Raw genomic sequence first — 13,901 nt, 5'->3', positions numbered from 1 at the left:
TCTATGGGGTTCTTGCATTGACAGCTGTGGAAACTCTGCTCTTACTGGGGGGAGCAGTCAGTCTCTGTAACAGATACACCAGTGAGAGGACCGTGTGAGCTGCCTGGGAGGATGAAAAATGACACAGCACCTAAACTTTTCAGGGGGATAAATAATGGGACAGAACTGTCTTGAAATGGGGTTTGCAGAAATAAATACTTCCTAGGGCATGACATAAAGGCAAAGTACTTGGAAGGGCTTCCAGAGAACTTGAATCTAATTAATGTGTCATAAGAAATTATTTGCAACCTTGTCAGCCATTTTAAACTTATATGCCATCTTTTAGAGAAACCTAAAATCTTGGGGTAAACTGCTAATCAGGAAAGCAGCACTTCATGTCCGTTCCCTTGCTCTGCACTTTGCCTGTCCCAGCAGAGATGGGGTAGCACAGATTTTCTTTTTACAAGGAGTTGGGATGGGTGAGGGACAGGAGGGAGAGGGAGAAATCCCCTTACAAACTCTCTAAATCCAGGAGCCCAGCATAAATATTAGGAAAAAAAGAAAAGCAAGACCCATCTTATGTCATCTGTGACGTATACACAGAGCAGGTTGTGTTGCATCTTTGGGAAATAACTGACTTTTGGTCAACTAATATCTTACTGTTGTAATTATTGATAGTAAACTTATGATGCTTAAGGGAAAATTCTCACCTTGTTGAGGTGCTCCTTAAAGTTACAGAAGCACAGGATGTCTGCATGAGCAGAGTACCTAACATCACCAGCTGAAAGTGTGGCCATTGGCTTTGCCATAAGCCTCTCAAACACGAAGAGGTGATCCTGTGCTCTCACCGTCCTTTTGAAAGCATCAGCCAGTGGGAGCAGAATCACAGCTCTCAGACTTGCTGAGAGAGACACAGCTGTTCGACAGCAGAGCCAAGAGCAGAACAAGGGTCCTCGAGTCCCTATCCTGTTCAGTAAAAAACATATAATTATCCCAGTTTTCACCCATGTTCTGCACCCATATTATTTTCTGTATTTTTAGTTTTCCTGCAGTAATTGACTTCAGGCAAATTCAAAGTAAGCTGATATTTTCCACCTTATATTTTTTTGGTTCATGATAAAAGCGCAGCTTTTTGCTGTTTTAGTGTCATGTAGGAGAGCAGCTTTAACAGTGTGCAGAGACTCCAGAAGTTGTCTGTGCTTCCGTATTCTCTGTGAGACCGTGTTACGAGACAGCTGAGCACCTGAAGCAGTTTGATTTCTGTTTCCCTCCTGCAGATCGTCGATGGCAAACTCTGGTTCCAGTTGGATTGCGGAAGTGGCCCAGGAATCCTGGGAATTTCTGGAAGGGCTGTTAATGATGGAAGCTGGCATTCAGTCTTCCTGGAGCTGAACCGCAATTTCACCAGCCTGTCCCTGGACGACAGCTATGTGGAGCGTCGCAAGGCCCCCCTCTACTTCCAGACGCTCAGCACGGATAGCTCCGTCTACTTCGGCGCCCAGGTCCAAGTGGATAACGTCCGCAGCCTGACTGACAAGAGGACCACACAGGTCCTGAGTGGCTTCCAGGGCTGCCTGGACTCAGTGGTCCTAAACAACAACGAGCTGCCCCTCCAGAACAAGCGCAGCAGCTTCGCAGAAGTGGTCGGCCTGACGGAACTGAAGCTGGGCTGCGTCCTGTATCCCGATGCCTGTGAGAGACACCCCTGCCAGAACGGCGGCACCTGTACTGCCGTGCCATCTGGTGGTAAATGCTTTCATTACTTTATGGGCTTCCCCCTCCCCGTTTTCCTCTGTAATTTATTGCCAGAGATGGTTTTATGCAGCAACATGCTTGAAAAATCTCATGAACTCTATAAAACTCTGATAGGTATTGCAAATTGGGTAAAAGCTGTTTGCTCTATAAATAACAGTGAAATGGTGCCCCTTCTTATTGCATTAGTGTTCCAGGAGGAAATTGATTTATTGGCTGTTAGTATAATCCTATTTCTATAGAAACCAATAGAATTACAATTACTGTAATGTTCAGCTGGATTTTTCAGAATCCATTTTCAGCATCCTTACAGCATTGAGGGCTATACACAGAGATGGTGATTTGAAATGTCCATCACAGACGTAACAGCAGTGTTGCCTTACTCTGTTTCCAAAGCTGTCACAAGTAATTACTGAGCTGTCCACAAACACCTTCGTCCTTTTGGAACTGAGTAATTTCATTACATGTCTGCATGGAAAATAGCAAGTTGGGCCCATTATAAACCCCCCTGAACTGTATTTTACAGCTTTCTCGGAGGCCTGAGTGCTCTAAGGTCTAAATAATATTACCCAAATTTTATAGGGCATTGATTTAGACTGTGCTTGTGGTGGAGTTTCCTATCCAGTGGTTATGTGGTGGTTTGTGTCATTTGATACCAGTGACTTACTGCAGTGCACCAGTTACCAGAACAGTCAGCATGTTAGCAGGAGAAAAGCAAATGGCACACATGTATACCATTGCCTCTCAGGCAGTTCTCTTTCTGCAGTGTAGGAGTTTCCGTCTAATTCCCCATACTGTATTAGCATGCAGCATTGCACACCTTTTCTGGCAGAATAAAACTTCCTCTGAAAAAAAGGTTGCTCAACAGAGAGGTTTTCTGCAAGTTCAGAGCTTTCCATCCACTTACTGTCAGTGAGTTTTGGTCATGGTTCTCTTGGGAAGTTCCCACCTAAACTCTTATTTTATGGAGCATTTAACCACTGTCCCAAGGCTTTCTGCTTTAATGTGTCCATGCAATTCCCTTGCAACCATAGTTATTATTTCTGTTTTTCATTTGTTTAAGCCCAACTCTCATATTTCCTTTATGAGTCCCCTCCACCACACGGGGTTTTTAGGCCTAAACTTCAGATGAGTTCAAGACCGACATGTGGTGAGATCTGAGCAAAACTGTGGTAAATTTCTCAGTTGGATAGCCCCACTCCTATAAAGTAAGTCCTGAAATTGTGGATTTGTCCATGCTGGGATGTCTCAGCTAGCATCCCCTCTGGGTCTTTGGTTTTGATTCAGCCACCTCTTCTCCCGTGCTATACAAATGATGCATCAGGGATGCTATCAGCTGTGCTGTTGATGGAAAGAAATGGGAGGACAGTTAGAAGGAATGAAGCACAGCCCTGGCAATCCGGGATGTGTTGTGGGGCATGAGGAGAAATGTTGCTGCTTGTATGTTTCTCCTTAAGGGTCTTTATTTAGCAAGGGAAGGAGAGAAAAGGAGGGTTGCACAAGAGGGCAAAAGAAAATAATTCTGAGACAAAAGGATGCTGCAGCCACTGGAAGAATTGCTAAGCATGATTATTGAAATTCCTAGGAAATATGGCCGTAGTATGTATGGGAACATCTGTATGACAGCTTTGATTCAGAGTCCCTACTTCATAAATGAGGTTAACCATTCGCCTCACATCCTAGGAAGCATGAGAACAGTTCCTTCTATTGATTTTATTTGAGTCTATTTACAGTATTGCTCAGCAATCTCATGATGAGTAAATTGAAACCTTTCTAACAGAACTCCTTACAGTAATTCTTTTTTCCCAGCACCATGTGTGTGCCAACTCAAACTGAGGGGAGACACGGGGTAAGGGAGAAACAAGCAGCCCTGAAGTTTGGACCCATCTTATTACTGGAATGGCAAATACCATTTTCACATCAACAAAATTTGCTGCTGGAAAGCAGGCACAGAACTGATTTAACTTGCCTATGTTCCTGCCTCGGCGAGGGGCATGTGCCCTGCAGGGATGTTTTGGCTGCCTGCCGTCAAAAAATCTGTTTGCTGTTTTTACTGTCTCAGCAGTGTGTGTAAATAAAGGATTGTTATAAAGCCATAATTCCAGTGCAATGGGCCCTGACTGGATGTCGGTGGTTCTACAGCCCAGCCCTTAAGGAGAAGGCATGGGCATTTTTGCTTCCACTAGGCAAAGTAATTCTGTTGTTAGTGTCCTCCATGTGCTGAAAGGCCACATAATTAAATTCTAATAGCACAAGAGTCCATCAGCATTGCAAGTGCTAGTTGCAGAGCCATAAATTGCAATGTACTTTTAAGAACCATCAACCATTGCACTTGCTGACATAGATGTTAGCAGCTGACTTCCATTTAAAAAAGAAAAAAAAATACTTCATTTTTTTAAGAATTTTCTTAAGAATGAAAATGGCAGCTTTTTTCTTTTTTGGTGAGGGGAAGAATGCAAAAATATACCATGAAAAGGTCCTTTTCCCAGTCACAGAGCATTCAGTAGCAGCAGGATCTCTTGACTAATATTTTCTATGATATTATCCTCCTTTTCTGGTTTTTGGAAAATAATGTTCCTTTTCCTAAACAGAGAGTATTTTAAGATTTTTTTTTAATAAATCAACCCTCTAGTTCAAATTTTACAAAGCAGATTTCATATACTGTTAGCATTCTTGTAGTTACGGACAACCCACTGTGCTTTACCAAGAAAATTAGGAGAGAGGAAAAGAAAGCTGAGATTTGTAGCTAACTTAAGAATAAAACAGTCAAGCAAAGGTTACCGAACATTATAACATGAAAGAGTTGCTGGCTACATGCCAGAAGTCAAAGAGGCCATGTCTAATTTACATATAATTTGCATAAATTGAGCATCTACGACACAAACCTCTATAACAGTGTTCCTGTTATAGAGAATCTAAAATTCTCTATTCTGTCTCTGTTCCTGAGATCTTCCTTTCAGTAGAAATGCCTACTGCCCTGCTCACCATTATTAAAAAGCTGCCTCAATTGCCTTTCACTTCATCCTGTGGGTATGGGAATAGGGATATACCATGGCCCTGTTTGGGGAAGTGCTCTGTATGCACTAGGAGTGTGTCCATGCTGCTGCTGTTAGGGTTTGGATGGATACATTCCCATCTCCTGGCGCAGGGCAGGGCTGTGCCTGGGCTGCACAGAGCTCAGGACTGACCACACAGATGTTGCCCCAAAGCAGGGCTGGCACAGGGCTAAGCTGACCCGCACTGGCTCCTTCTGCCTGACCTCTCTGTATATGGAACAGAGCAGAATGGGGATCTCAGCCTGCATGAGAGAGCATAGACAGCTCAGATGGGAACTCCAAGAGTACATAAAAGCCTCTCTGCTTTCAAACTCTGATTTCTGAGCCAGCAGAAAGTAACCATGGCATGAACCTCTGCTTGCTCTCAGGCAACTGTGTTAGCCAAGTGATGTCAGTGGTACAGGAGGGGGGACTGTGTGTCCAGAGACCCCGTGGGGAGATCCAGTGCATGCTTAAATAGGGGTTGGCAGAAGGGGATGAGCACTCACTGGATCTGACAGCTCAGGAGATTCATAGCAGAAAGAGACATACTCAGGACAATTTTCTTGGGAGACATTGGAAACCACAGCCCTGAAGTATAGGCCACATTCTTCCAGATTTTTCAGTCCTTATCCATAAGTATGGGTCAGTAAATCTATTTCTAAAGAAAGTTAGCATTTTGAAACCTGATGAACATCATGACTTCAGAAACAGCTTGGGTCGTTGAACTGAAATTTCCCAAGAAAATTCAACCAAGTGTTTAAAGTGTGGTTAAGCTATAAGCTGCTGAATATGAGGTCTTAAAATGGGAAATGTCACACAACCTTAATAATAGTGTGGCACTTGCAGGGCTGCCAATAGTAAATGTATGTTTATCTGCATGAGTAACAGTATGAGCAATCTCAGCAATAGAAAGCTTTACTGTAATCACATGCAGACTGCACCAAGGTTTTCAACCACAGAGAGAAATCTCATGCTTATAAAGCCTACAATTATAAGTATAGTTACTTCCTTTTAATTTGATCAGTCCTGTATACATCTGGCTGTGATTAAAGTAAATGGCTTATATGAGTAGGCGATTTTATTTGAACATGAAGCATTTGAGTGGAAATATTTACTGAGTCAAGGACTGTGGGCAGAGTGTGGGGACATAAAGTCATTTTGCTTTCCCCACTTTTCACTTTTCTTCTATTCTTTTTTCTTTTTTTTTTTTTTTATGAACAAAGCTAAAATCCAAAGGGAGGAGAAAATGCAGCATGGCACTTGGGTGGTGGGTTTAACACATGCTTTAAATGCTGTTGGCAACATTAATTACTCATGGCTGGTATGGAGGATCAGGTAGTTCATAAAAAAGAAATAAGGGAAAAATTAGTGTAATAATACCACAGAACTGATCTGGTCTTATTAATGTTCTTGATCTTGCTTTTTCACACACGTAAACAACCCTGCATACTGTGATGTGAGTATACCAAATGCACTTCAATTATTTTTTTAAAGCTTTTTTAGAAATTCTAGGGGTGTTTAATGTTTTTAATATGTAGTGATTATAGGCATCTGTTCTTGAATTCTCACTTTAAAAGCACGTGCATGCCTATCTTCTCATAGCACTGGTTCAGCAAAGACTGAGGTTCATTTTCATACCAACAAGTGGCAAGAGGCAATGATCTCTTTGAAGACAGATGAGTTAAATCTGGGGTGGCAGGACTGTGGATGGCTGAACACACACTACTTGAAGGTGGCCTGGTTTGACTATAGATCTACCAAAATACAAATGCTGGGAGAGGTCCTCTTCACCTTCAGTAGTTTTTACCAGTTAACTTGGTGTGTAACACTGTGTGGTCAATGTCAAGGGCAGGGCAATTTCTGGACATCGAGTTTGTCAGGTCTAACTGCACAGCAGGGAGAGAAACTACACAGAGAGACAAATGGAAAAGCCAAAGTACATTAACAGATAAAAGCCAGCCGGTCTTTCATGGGATAGATAGGAACAGGATCATACACATGTTCAAAAAAAAAAAAATTGGCAGCAGTTCAGAGCATCCTCTTTAATAAAGCCAAGTAAACCTTGGGATAGACAGACATTCAGATGCTCAGGCTGGGAATGCTACCAGCAGAGATGTTCACTACATAACAACACCCCATCTGCTGATGGCACCGTGCCTGCCTTGTGCTGCTGCCTCTGCTTCTTAAGTGCCAGGCAAACACAGGTGTAGGCAGGGAGCCTGTGTAGTGTGCTGTCTCACTGCATGTTGCTCTTCAGTGAGGTCTGGGGTGAAAAACACCTTTTCCTCTAGGTAGGGACATGCCAAGAGAGCAGTAAGAGCAGCTGTTTGAGTCACAGGGAGCAGGTGAGATGTAGAGGGGATTCAGATTCATGAAGGAGCATGAGAGAAGCCTTATAAAACAACCAGTAAGCCGAAGACAATGTGTAGACCTATGTCTACATAATGTTTCAGGTCATGAATGATATTTGATGTGAATCTTCTGATCATCATCTCTCCCTGGGCTTCCCTTCCCACTGTGGAGAGGCAAGGTCTGGGAGGGCGGGAGCAGGCTGAACTGGAAGACAGCTGGTCCCAAAGCCCTGAGCTGCGCACAGTGAGGCTCCTCAGCACCAGCTGTTTGGCTCCACAGAGCCACTGCTGCTGCTCTGCAGGACTTGTTAGTATAGATACAGCCCAAAAAGGCAGTATTGTGGTTCATAGCTTGTTGTTGCTCTTAGGTCAGCTGTTAGGTACATGCTGCTGTGGCACATGCTGAGGATGTTGTGGTCCCACCCTAGAAGCTTTTCAGAGGTGTTTTCCAGAGCTTCCTTTTTCCACTGATTCCCTCTGAAGAAATACTGTGGTGGCATCACAAAATTTGCTGCCTTGAAGAATGCAGATCAACATTTCTAGGAATTAAATATTCATTCCTTGTGGAGGAAGCTCAGATGGACTGTATGATCTTAAATGCTGATGAATTTCCAAAACTTCAGTGCTTTTATTGTGAACGGGATCAAGCCCTACATTGTTTAAAAGAGAGAGAGGACTGGACACTAAGCCTTTTCTCATCCTTGAATGTGAGAAGTTTGCTTGTTATTCTTGTTCTAAACCAGAGGGAAGAAATGGATGGTACATTAGCATGATATTAAATTAAAAGTATAATAAAAATCCTTTATTGGACCCAAGATGCGCTCCCAGCCAGAGGGGTTTTCTTCACAATCTGCCTTTGTCCACAGCCATGTGGCTAAAATATGCAGTAGCCAGCAAAATTACAGCCTCTGCTGGGAGGTTTGGAGAAGGATTAAAGGTCTGGCAGGTCTTCTGGCTGAGTGCTATATGCTGTCTACTGAGCCATCATATCAGCTCTCCTCTTCCCTACTCCATGAATTTTGACATATGCTTTGCTGTGTTGGAGACCTCCTGGGTGAATGCTCTGCAGCTCTGAGCATGTGTGTCACAGAAAAGTTCTGTGTCTTTTGCCAGTGGATCAGACTTGGCAGGTGTATGGCAGTCAATCCAAGGAGAGGAAACACCAGTGATAAATATGATGATTTAATACTGTCTTGTTTTAGTGCCTTCGTGATTTCTATCTTCAATCCTTAGACTTAGAATCTATAGTGAATATTGCAGTCTTCTAATATCTAATGTGTGTTCCACTATCATTAAATCAAATTGTGTGAAAAGTGTAGGCTTTCAGACGCAGATTTTTATTTTGGTCCTGTTCATACACTGCTGAACGGGGCTCTGACCCATCTGGTGCATTCCGTTTCATCTCTTCTTAGTGTAAAATGCATAAATCCATGTTTCTTTTATAGTTGTGGTAAATTTTTTTTTAATCAAATCAATACTCCTCAAGTTTTCTATAATGAACAAATGTAAGCAGAATATATTACAGAACTTAGAGCTTAGCTGAAATAAACAAAAGACATGAAAAGAAAGTGATTCAAGGGCTTTGTCTTACAAATGATTGGCACCTGAGAACTCAGTTAAAAAGCAGCAGAAACTTGGCTTTTAACATCACTTTAGAGTTATGGACGTTTTTAAAATATCTGATAAGAAATAGAATAACATATATATCCTGCTATTACATAAGGCAACAAAACTAATTTTAAATAAAATGGTTTATATTTGAATTGAACATTCTCCTTTTGCTTCAACTCATTGAGACTTGTAAAAAACATATAAAACATTAGTGTAAATTTTTGAACTATAGATGTCACTGTTCAGTCATAAAAAGGAAGTGCTGAAACAGCCTTATTTATTCATGCTGTGAATTCTACCTACAGTCACAGGTTTGTAGTTCTTCAGACACAGATCACTATAGGTCCAGAAAGATGTTCACATTGTCTGAGTGAGATATTTTTCAGGCACAAAAAGAAATAAGCCCATCTTGCTGATGCTTACTAAACATGCTTTTTGGGAAGCCCAGAAGTTGAATAATTTCTCTTCTTAAGTCTGTAACCTTGGAGAGGTCAGTGTGTCTGTCTCCCTTCTTGTAGCAGGACAACAAAACAACATGATATTTGAGTATCTATTTCATTTATCTTTAGTTAAATAGTATTGGATTCTTGACTGAGTATGCCAGCAAGTCTGGTTCCAAGTTTATTCTCAAAAGCCTGTCCTCATGAAAGAATTCAATTAGAGTAGCTGAACAAGGCAAATTGAACCGTATAGGACATAAAAGATGTGAGAGTCTTGATGCAGAATTGCTTTTTTCTTATGCCTCCGCTGGGTCTTCCATATTGTTTCCATGAAATTCTTTCCCTTGTAACTGTGCTGGAAATTCCTGCCATATTTGCAGAAAGAATAACTTTTAAAATAAGTATTTGGGGTTTTTTCCAGATGTACAGATATAGAAAGTTTTTAAAAATACATTTAAAAGGCTCACCACTGAGAGATGATATTTCCACTACATCAGCTTGATTGCCAATAATTTTGACACTGAATTGAGTTGCACTCAACCATTTCACCTCTAACTGCAACTGTATTAATGGCAGGAAGGTTCCTTGTTTTAGTTGCTTAATGTGCTATATTCATGTGAACCCTAACTGGAGCTTGAACCTTGCCTACACATCTGTTTAGGACATTTGGATTGTATAAGGAACTTCTTAAAAGATCAGCCAAAGTTTTTTTACAAATATCCAGAAAAATTTTGCTGGCTCAACAGCTCTAACTAAGGAGTCTTCCACTTCCAGGGACTGTCTTAGCCATCTCATGGCTTTCACAGCCTACATGTTCCATGCTCTTTTCAAGCAAAAAAGCCATCAGATTTCCATATCCAGTTCCAAACTTTAGGAGATGCACTGCCTCACTGGATTTCTTTGTGACCTTAAATAAAGCTTTTATTAATGGCCACTGTGCCATATGAACTCACAAGCAGAGAAAAAGAAAAAATAGATTTGTCATTTGATACTTGGCAGGGTGAACTGATGTGTTTAAAACCTCTTTTTTTTTAAAATTCTGGTGTTGCCCCTCTGTTGGCAAAAAACATAGAAATGGGACTTCAATCCCCAACAGAGTCCCCCTCCACATGAATGTTGTTACGCCTGATGAATTGATGTGAGTGATTAATCAGAATTTGATAGCACACTAGTACTGAACATAATCAGCTCTGATTAGGGCTGGTATTGCCCAGGTCAGCTGCTATTTTGAAGTTTATAGTTTCTGCCTTGATGATGCACTTTATAAAACTGGTGTTTTATTACTGTCACATCCCCATTGTGTTGTTCTTTTAAAGGGCAGAGATGGAAAAGCTCTCAGCTGATGTATTTGTACATCGGTGAAGCCCCAAAAGGAGAGTAGATTGCCTCTATCAGCAAACATTTTGAAAAAGTTGGGAAATACATCCTTGATCTAGAATGTATTTCCTGAAATACCCTTCTTGAAAGGTGTTCACAAATGACATTTATTCTTACCTGAATCATGATGATTAGGATGGTCTGGGCTGCAGCCTGTGGTTTTAGACATGAGCTCTGATTGCCTGGGCATCTCAGATAGACAAACTCTTGACTAGCATTAGTGTGGACCATGGACAGACCAGAATGAGTGTGAACAGCCCCTTGCCCCCACAGTACAATTTATTTTTCAGTGTAAAGCAGACAAATGGGTTCTGTCACTTTTAGACAGACTCAGTGGTAGGAGTCTAATTTCCGTCTCTCTGTCCCTCACCTCCCAGGGTACCATTGCAATTGCCTCTCCCAGTTTACAGGAAGGAATTGTGAGTCAGAGATCACAGCCTGCTTCCCAAATCCTTGCCGGAATGGAGGCTCATGTGATCCCATCGGCAATGCTTTCATCTGCAACTGCAAAAATGGCCTGACAGGAGTAACGTAAGTGTCCCTCCCCAGGTGGGCAATGGGAGCTTTTTGACTCAGTGATGGTGGGCTTTTTGATCAGGCATTTTGTACCCAGAAGCTATGATTCACCTCACAAAAAATAACCACAACCTTAGCACTTATTCCAAGTCAGAGCTAATGACAGCTGAGAAATCCCTGAGACTTGCATGCTCAGAAATATTTTTTCTGAACTTACCCTCCTAAGCTGTTGATTCAGGATGTTATCTCGAGATAGTTTTCTCTGAGATACACCTGTCTGTTGCCAGCTTTTTGAACAATCTTGTAAAACCTGTGGAAGCTGCTGTGTAATATTTGTTTTGAAAATGGATCAATTATTTAGTCACCTTTGCCCTGACATAAAAGACTAATTTATTGCAGTCATTTTCTTAAATCCCTGCCTTGATCATAAACTTGGTGTAGGCACAGAAAATCCTGACCAGCCCATCAACATGCTTTTCCCTTATCTGGTTTGTCTACTGTTTGTACTTTTTCCTCTGCATTTTGCTATCTCTTATTCTTTCCAATTCTCCTCTCTCTTTATGGTTCCTGTTCTTTTTTGCCCTCGACTCTAATATCTGTCTACTTTATCTCCCAACCTAAACAATTTTACATAGTCAGTATATCCTCTTCTCTTCTCTTCTCTTCTCTTCTCTTCTCTTCTCTTCTCTTCTCTTCTCTTCTCTTCTCTTCTCTTCTCTTCTCTTCTCTTCTCTTCTCTTCTCTTCTCTTCTCTTCTCTTCTCTTCTCTTCTCTTCTCTTCTCTTCTCTTCTCTTCTCTTCTCTTCTCTTCTCTTCTCTTCTCTTCTCTTCTCTTCTCTTCTCTTCTCTTCTCTTCTCTTCTCTTCTCTTCTCTTCTCTTCTCTTCTCTTCTCTTCTCTTCTCTTCTCTTCTCTTCTCTTCTCTTCTCTTCTCTTCTCTTCTCTTCTCTTCTCTTCTCTTCTCTTCTCTTCTCTTCTCTTCTCTTCTCTTCTCTTCTCTTCTCTTCTCTTCTCTTCTCTTCTCTTCTCTTCTCTTCTCTTCTCTTCTCTTCTCTTCTCTCCCTCCCCTCCCCTCCCCTCTCTTAAAGAAATATGCTGATGTTTTTACTATAGTTTTTCTCAACTATATTCTCCTTGAATCCCCTCTATTATTTTGTATTGAAACCCATGGGGTAGTCCAAAAATAGTATAAAAAAGCAGATTCTCTATTACATTCAGTAAGCCTCATTAGGGTCAAGGTGCCTTTTCCTATCAGATGCATTATTTCCTTCTTGATATCTATCAGATGCTTTAAACTCTTATTTCCTTCTTGATATTTCCATTGTATTTGTCTTTAAAAAACCCGTGGAATAGCTGTAGAAAAAATTAAATGCCATTAAATAATATGATAATAATATGATAATTTACAAAGTACCACAAGGTGTTAACTAATGGCACCACTTTGACAAGATAAGGAATCATGCACAAGCTGGACTGACTCTTAGATGTTCTCAAGATTCCAGACTCTCCTTTTCTTCTTTTAAGGTGTGAAGAAGACATCGACGAGTGTGAAAGAGAAGAATGTGAAAATGGTGGCTCCTGTGTCAACATCTTTGGTTCATTTCTGTGTAACTGCACCCCTGGCTATGTGGGTCAATACTGTGGTCTGCGCCCTGTGGTGGTTCCCAATATACAAGCTGGGCATTCCTACGTTGGCAAGGAGGAGCTGATAGGAATAGCTGTGGTCCTGTTTGTCATATTTGTGTTAATCGTTCTTTTCATCATTTTTCGCAAGAAAGTTTTCAGGAAGAACTATTCCCGCAACAACATCACGCTTGTACAGGATCCAGCTACTGCAGCCCTGCTCAACAAGAGCAATGGCATCCAATTCAAGAACATCAGGAGCAGTGGAGACAGCAGGAATATCTACCAGGAGGTTGGGCCTCCACAGGTGCCAGTGAGGCCAATGGCCTATACCCCATGCTTCCAGAGTGACTCACGGAATAACCTGGACAAGATAGTGGATGGGCTTGGTGTGGAGCACCAGGAGATGACAACGTTTCATCCGGAGTCCCCTCGAATACTGACAGCCAGGAGGGGGGTGGTGGTGTGCAGTGTAGCTCCAAACCTGCCTGCTGTGTCTCCCTGTCGCTCGGACTGTGACTCCATCAGGAAGAGCACGTGGGATGCTGGGACAGAAAGTAAGTAGCACTGCATGCCAGTCTCGTTCTTCCCTGCCAGCAGTGAGGGTTGCCCTCAGGGTGCAGCAGGTACAGTGGCACAGGTACTCTTAGTGCTCCAGCCTAATACATGTGAATTGGTAAATCTCTCCAAGAAGTGATTTGGTTTAATTTTGAAAGGTTATAATTAAACCAGGCATACAATGCCTTTCCTTCAATGCATGGAGTATGACTAAAAGCATTTATTTCACTTGTTGAGAAAGCATATATGAGTAGGTGCTCTGAGCATTTTTCAGTGATATAATGCAATCATCTTTCTATTGGAAAAAAACAATTTGGGGCAGAATTCTTAAATATAAATTCTGTTAGGTTCAGGCTGTTTGTTTCCCAAGGGAGTTAAAAATATTTAACCTTCTTCAAGAAGCAATCCTGTTTTGCATCAGGGAGAAATGAACTAATATTCTCTACTTTCAGTGTCTGTGAACTGAAGCAGAAAGTCACGTATGGCTTGATGTATAGGATCACCTTCTCAGGCCATTGCATTCCCCTCTGCTTTCAGTATCAGAGTCATCATGGAATTTTCAATCCCCATGGTTACCCTATTTGTGCTGTGATGGTTCCTCACCTGATAACACAGTGCTCCCTCCATTCCTCAACTGGAGATGAAGCCAATTTCACA

At 41.7% G+C, this 13,901-nt stretch overlaps 1 protein-coding gene across 11 annotated transcripts in view; it reads left to right on the top strand.

Moving 5' to 3' along the window:
• The window catches only part of FAT3 (FAT atypical cadherin 3), a 399,047-nt gene that overhangs the window by 369,820 nt on the left and 15,326 nt on the right, over window positions 1-13,901 (top strand). For all 11 annotated transcript variants that reach the window (XM_031066002.1, XM_031066001.1, XM_031066003.1 and 8 more), the window contains 3 exons: window positions 1,257-1,725; window positions 10,926-11,079; window positions 12,588-13,243. In XM_031066002.1, the coding sequence (XP_030921862.1) occupies window positions 1,257-1,725; window positions 10,926-11,079; window positions 12,588-13,243 (1,279 nt within the window). The remainder of the gene's footprint in view (window positions 1-1,256; window positions 1,726-10,925; window positions 11,080-12,587; window positions 13,244-13,901) is intronic.

This window comes from Geospiza fortis, unplaced genomic scaffold (genome assembly GCF_000277835.1).
Source record: "Geospiza fortis unplaced genomic scaffold, GeoFor_1.0 scaffold16, whole genome shotgun sequence".
Taxonomy (NCBI): Eukaryota; Metazoa; Chordata; class Aves; order Passeriformes; family Thraupidae; genus Geospiza; species Geospiza fortis.
Note: the sequence above shows the minus strand (reverse complement) of the source record. Positions and strands in the feature narration are given on the sequence as shown.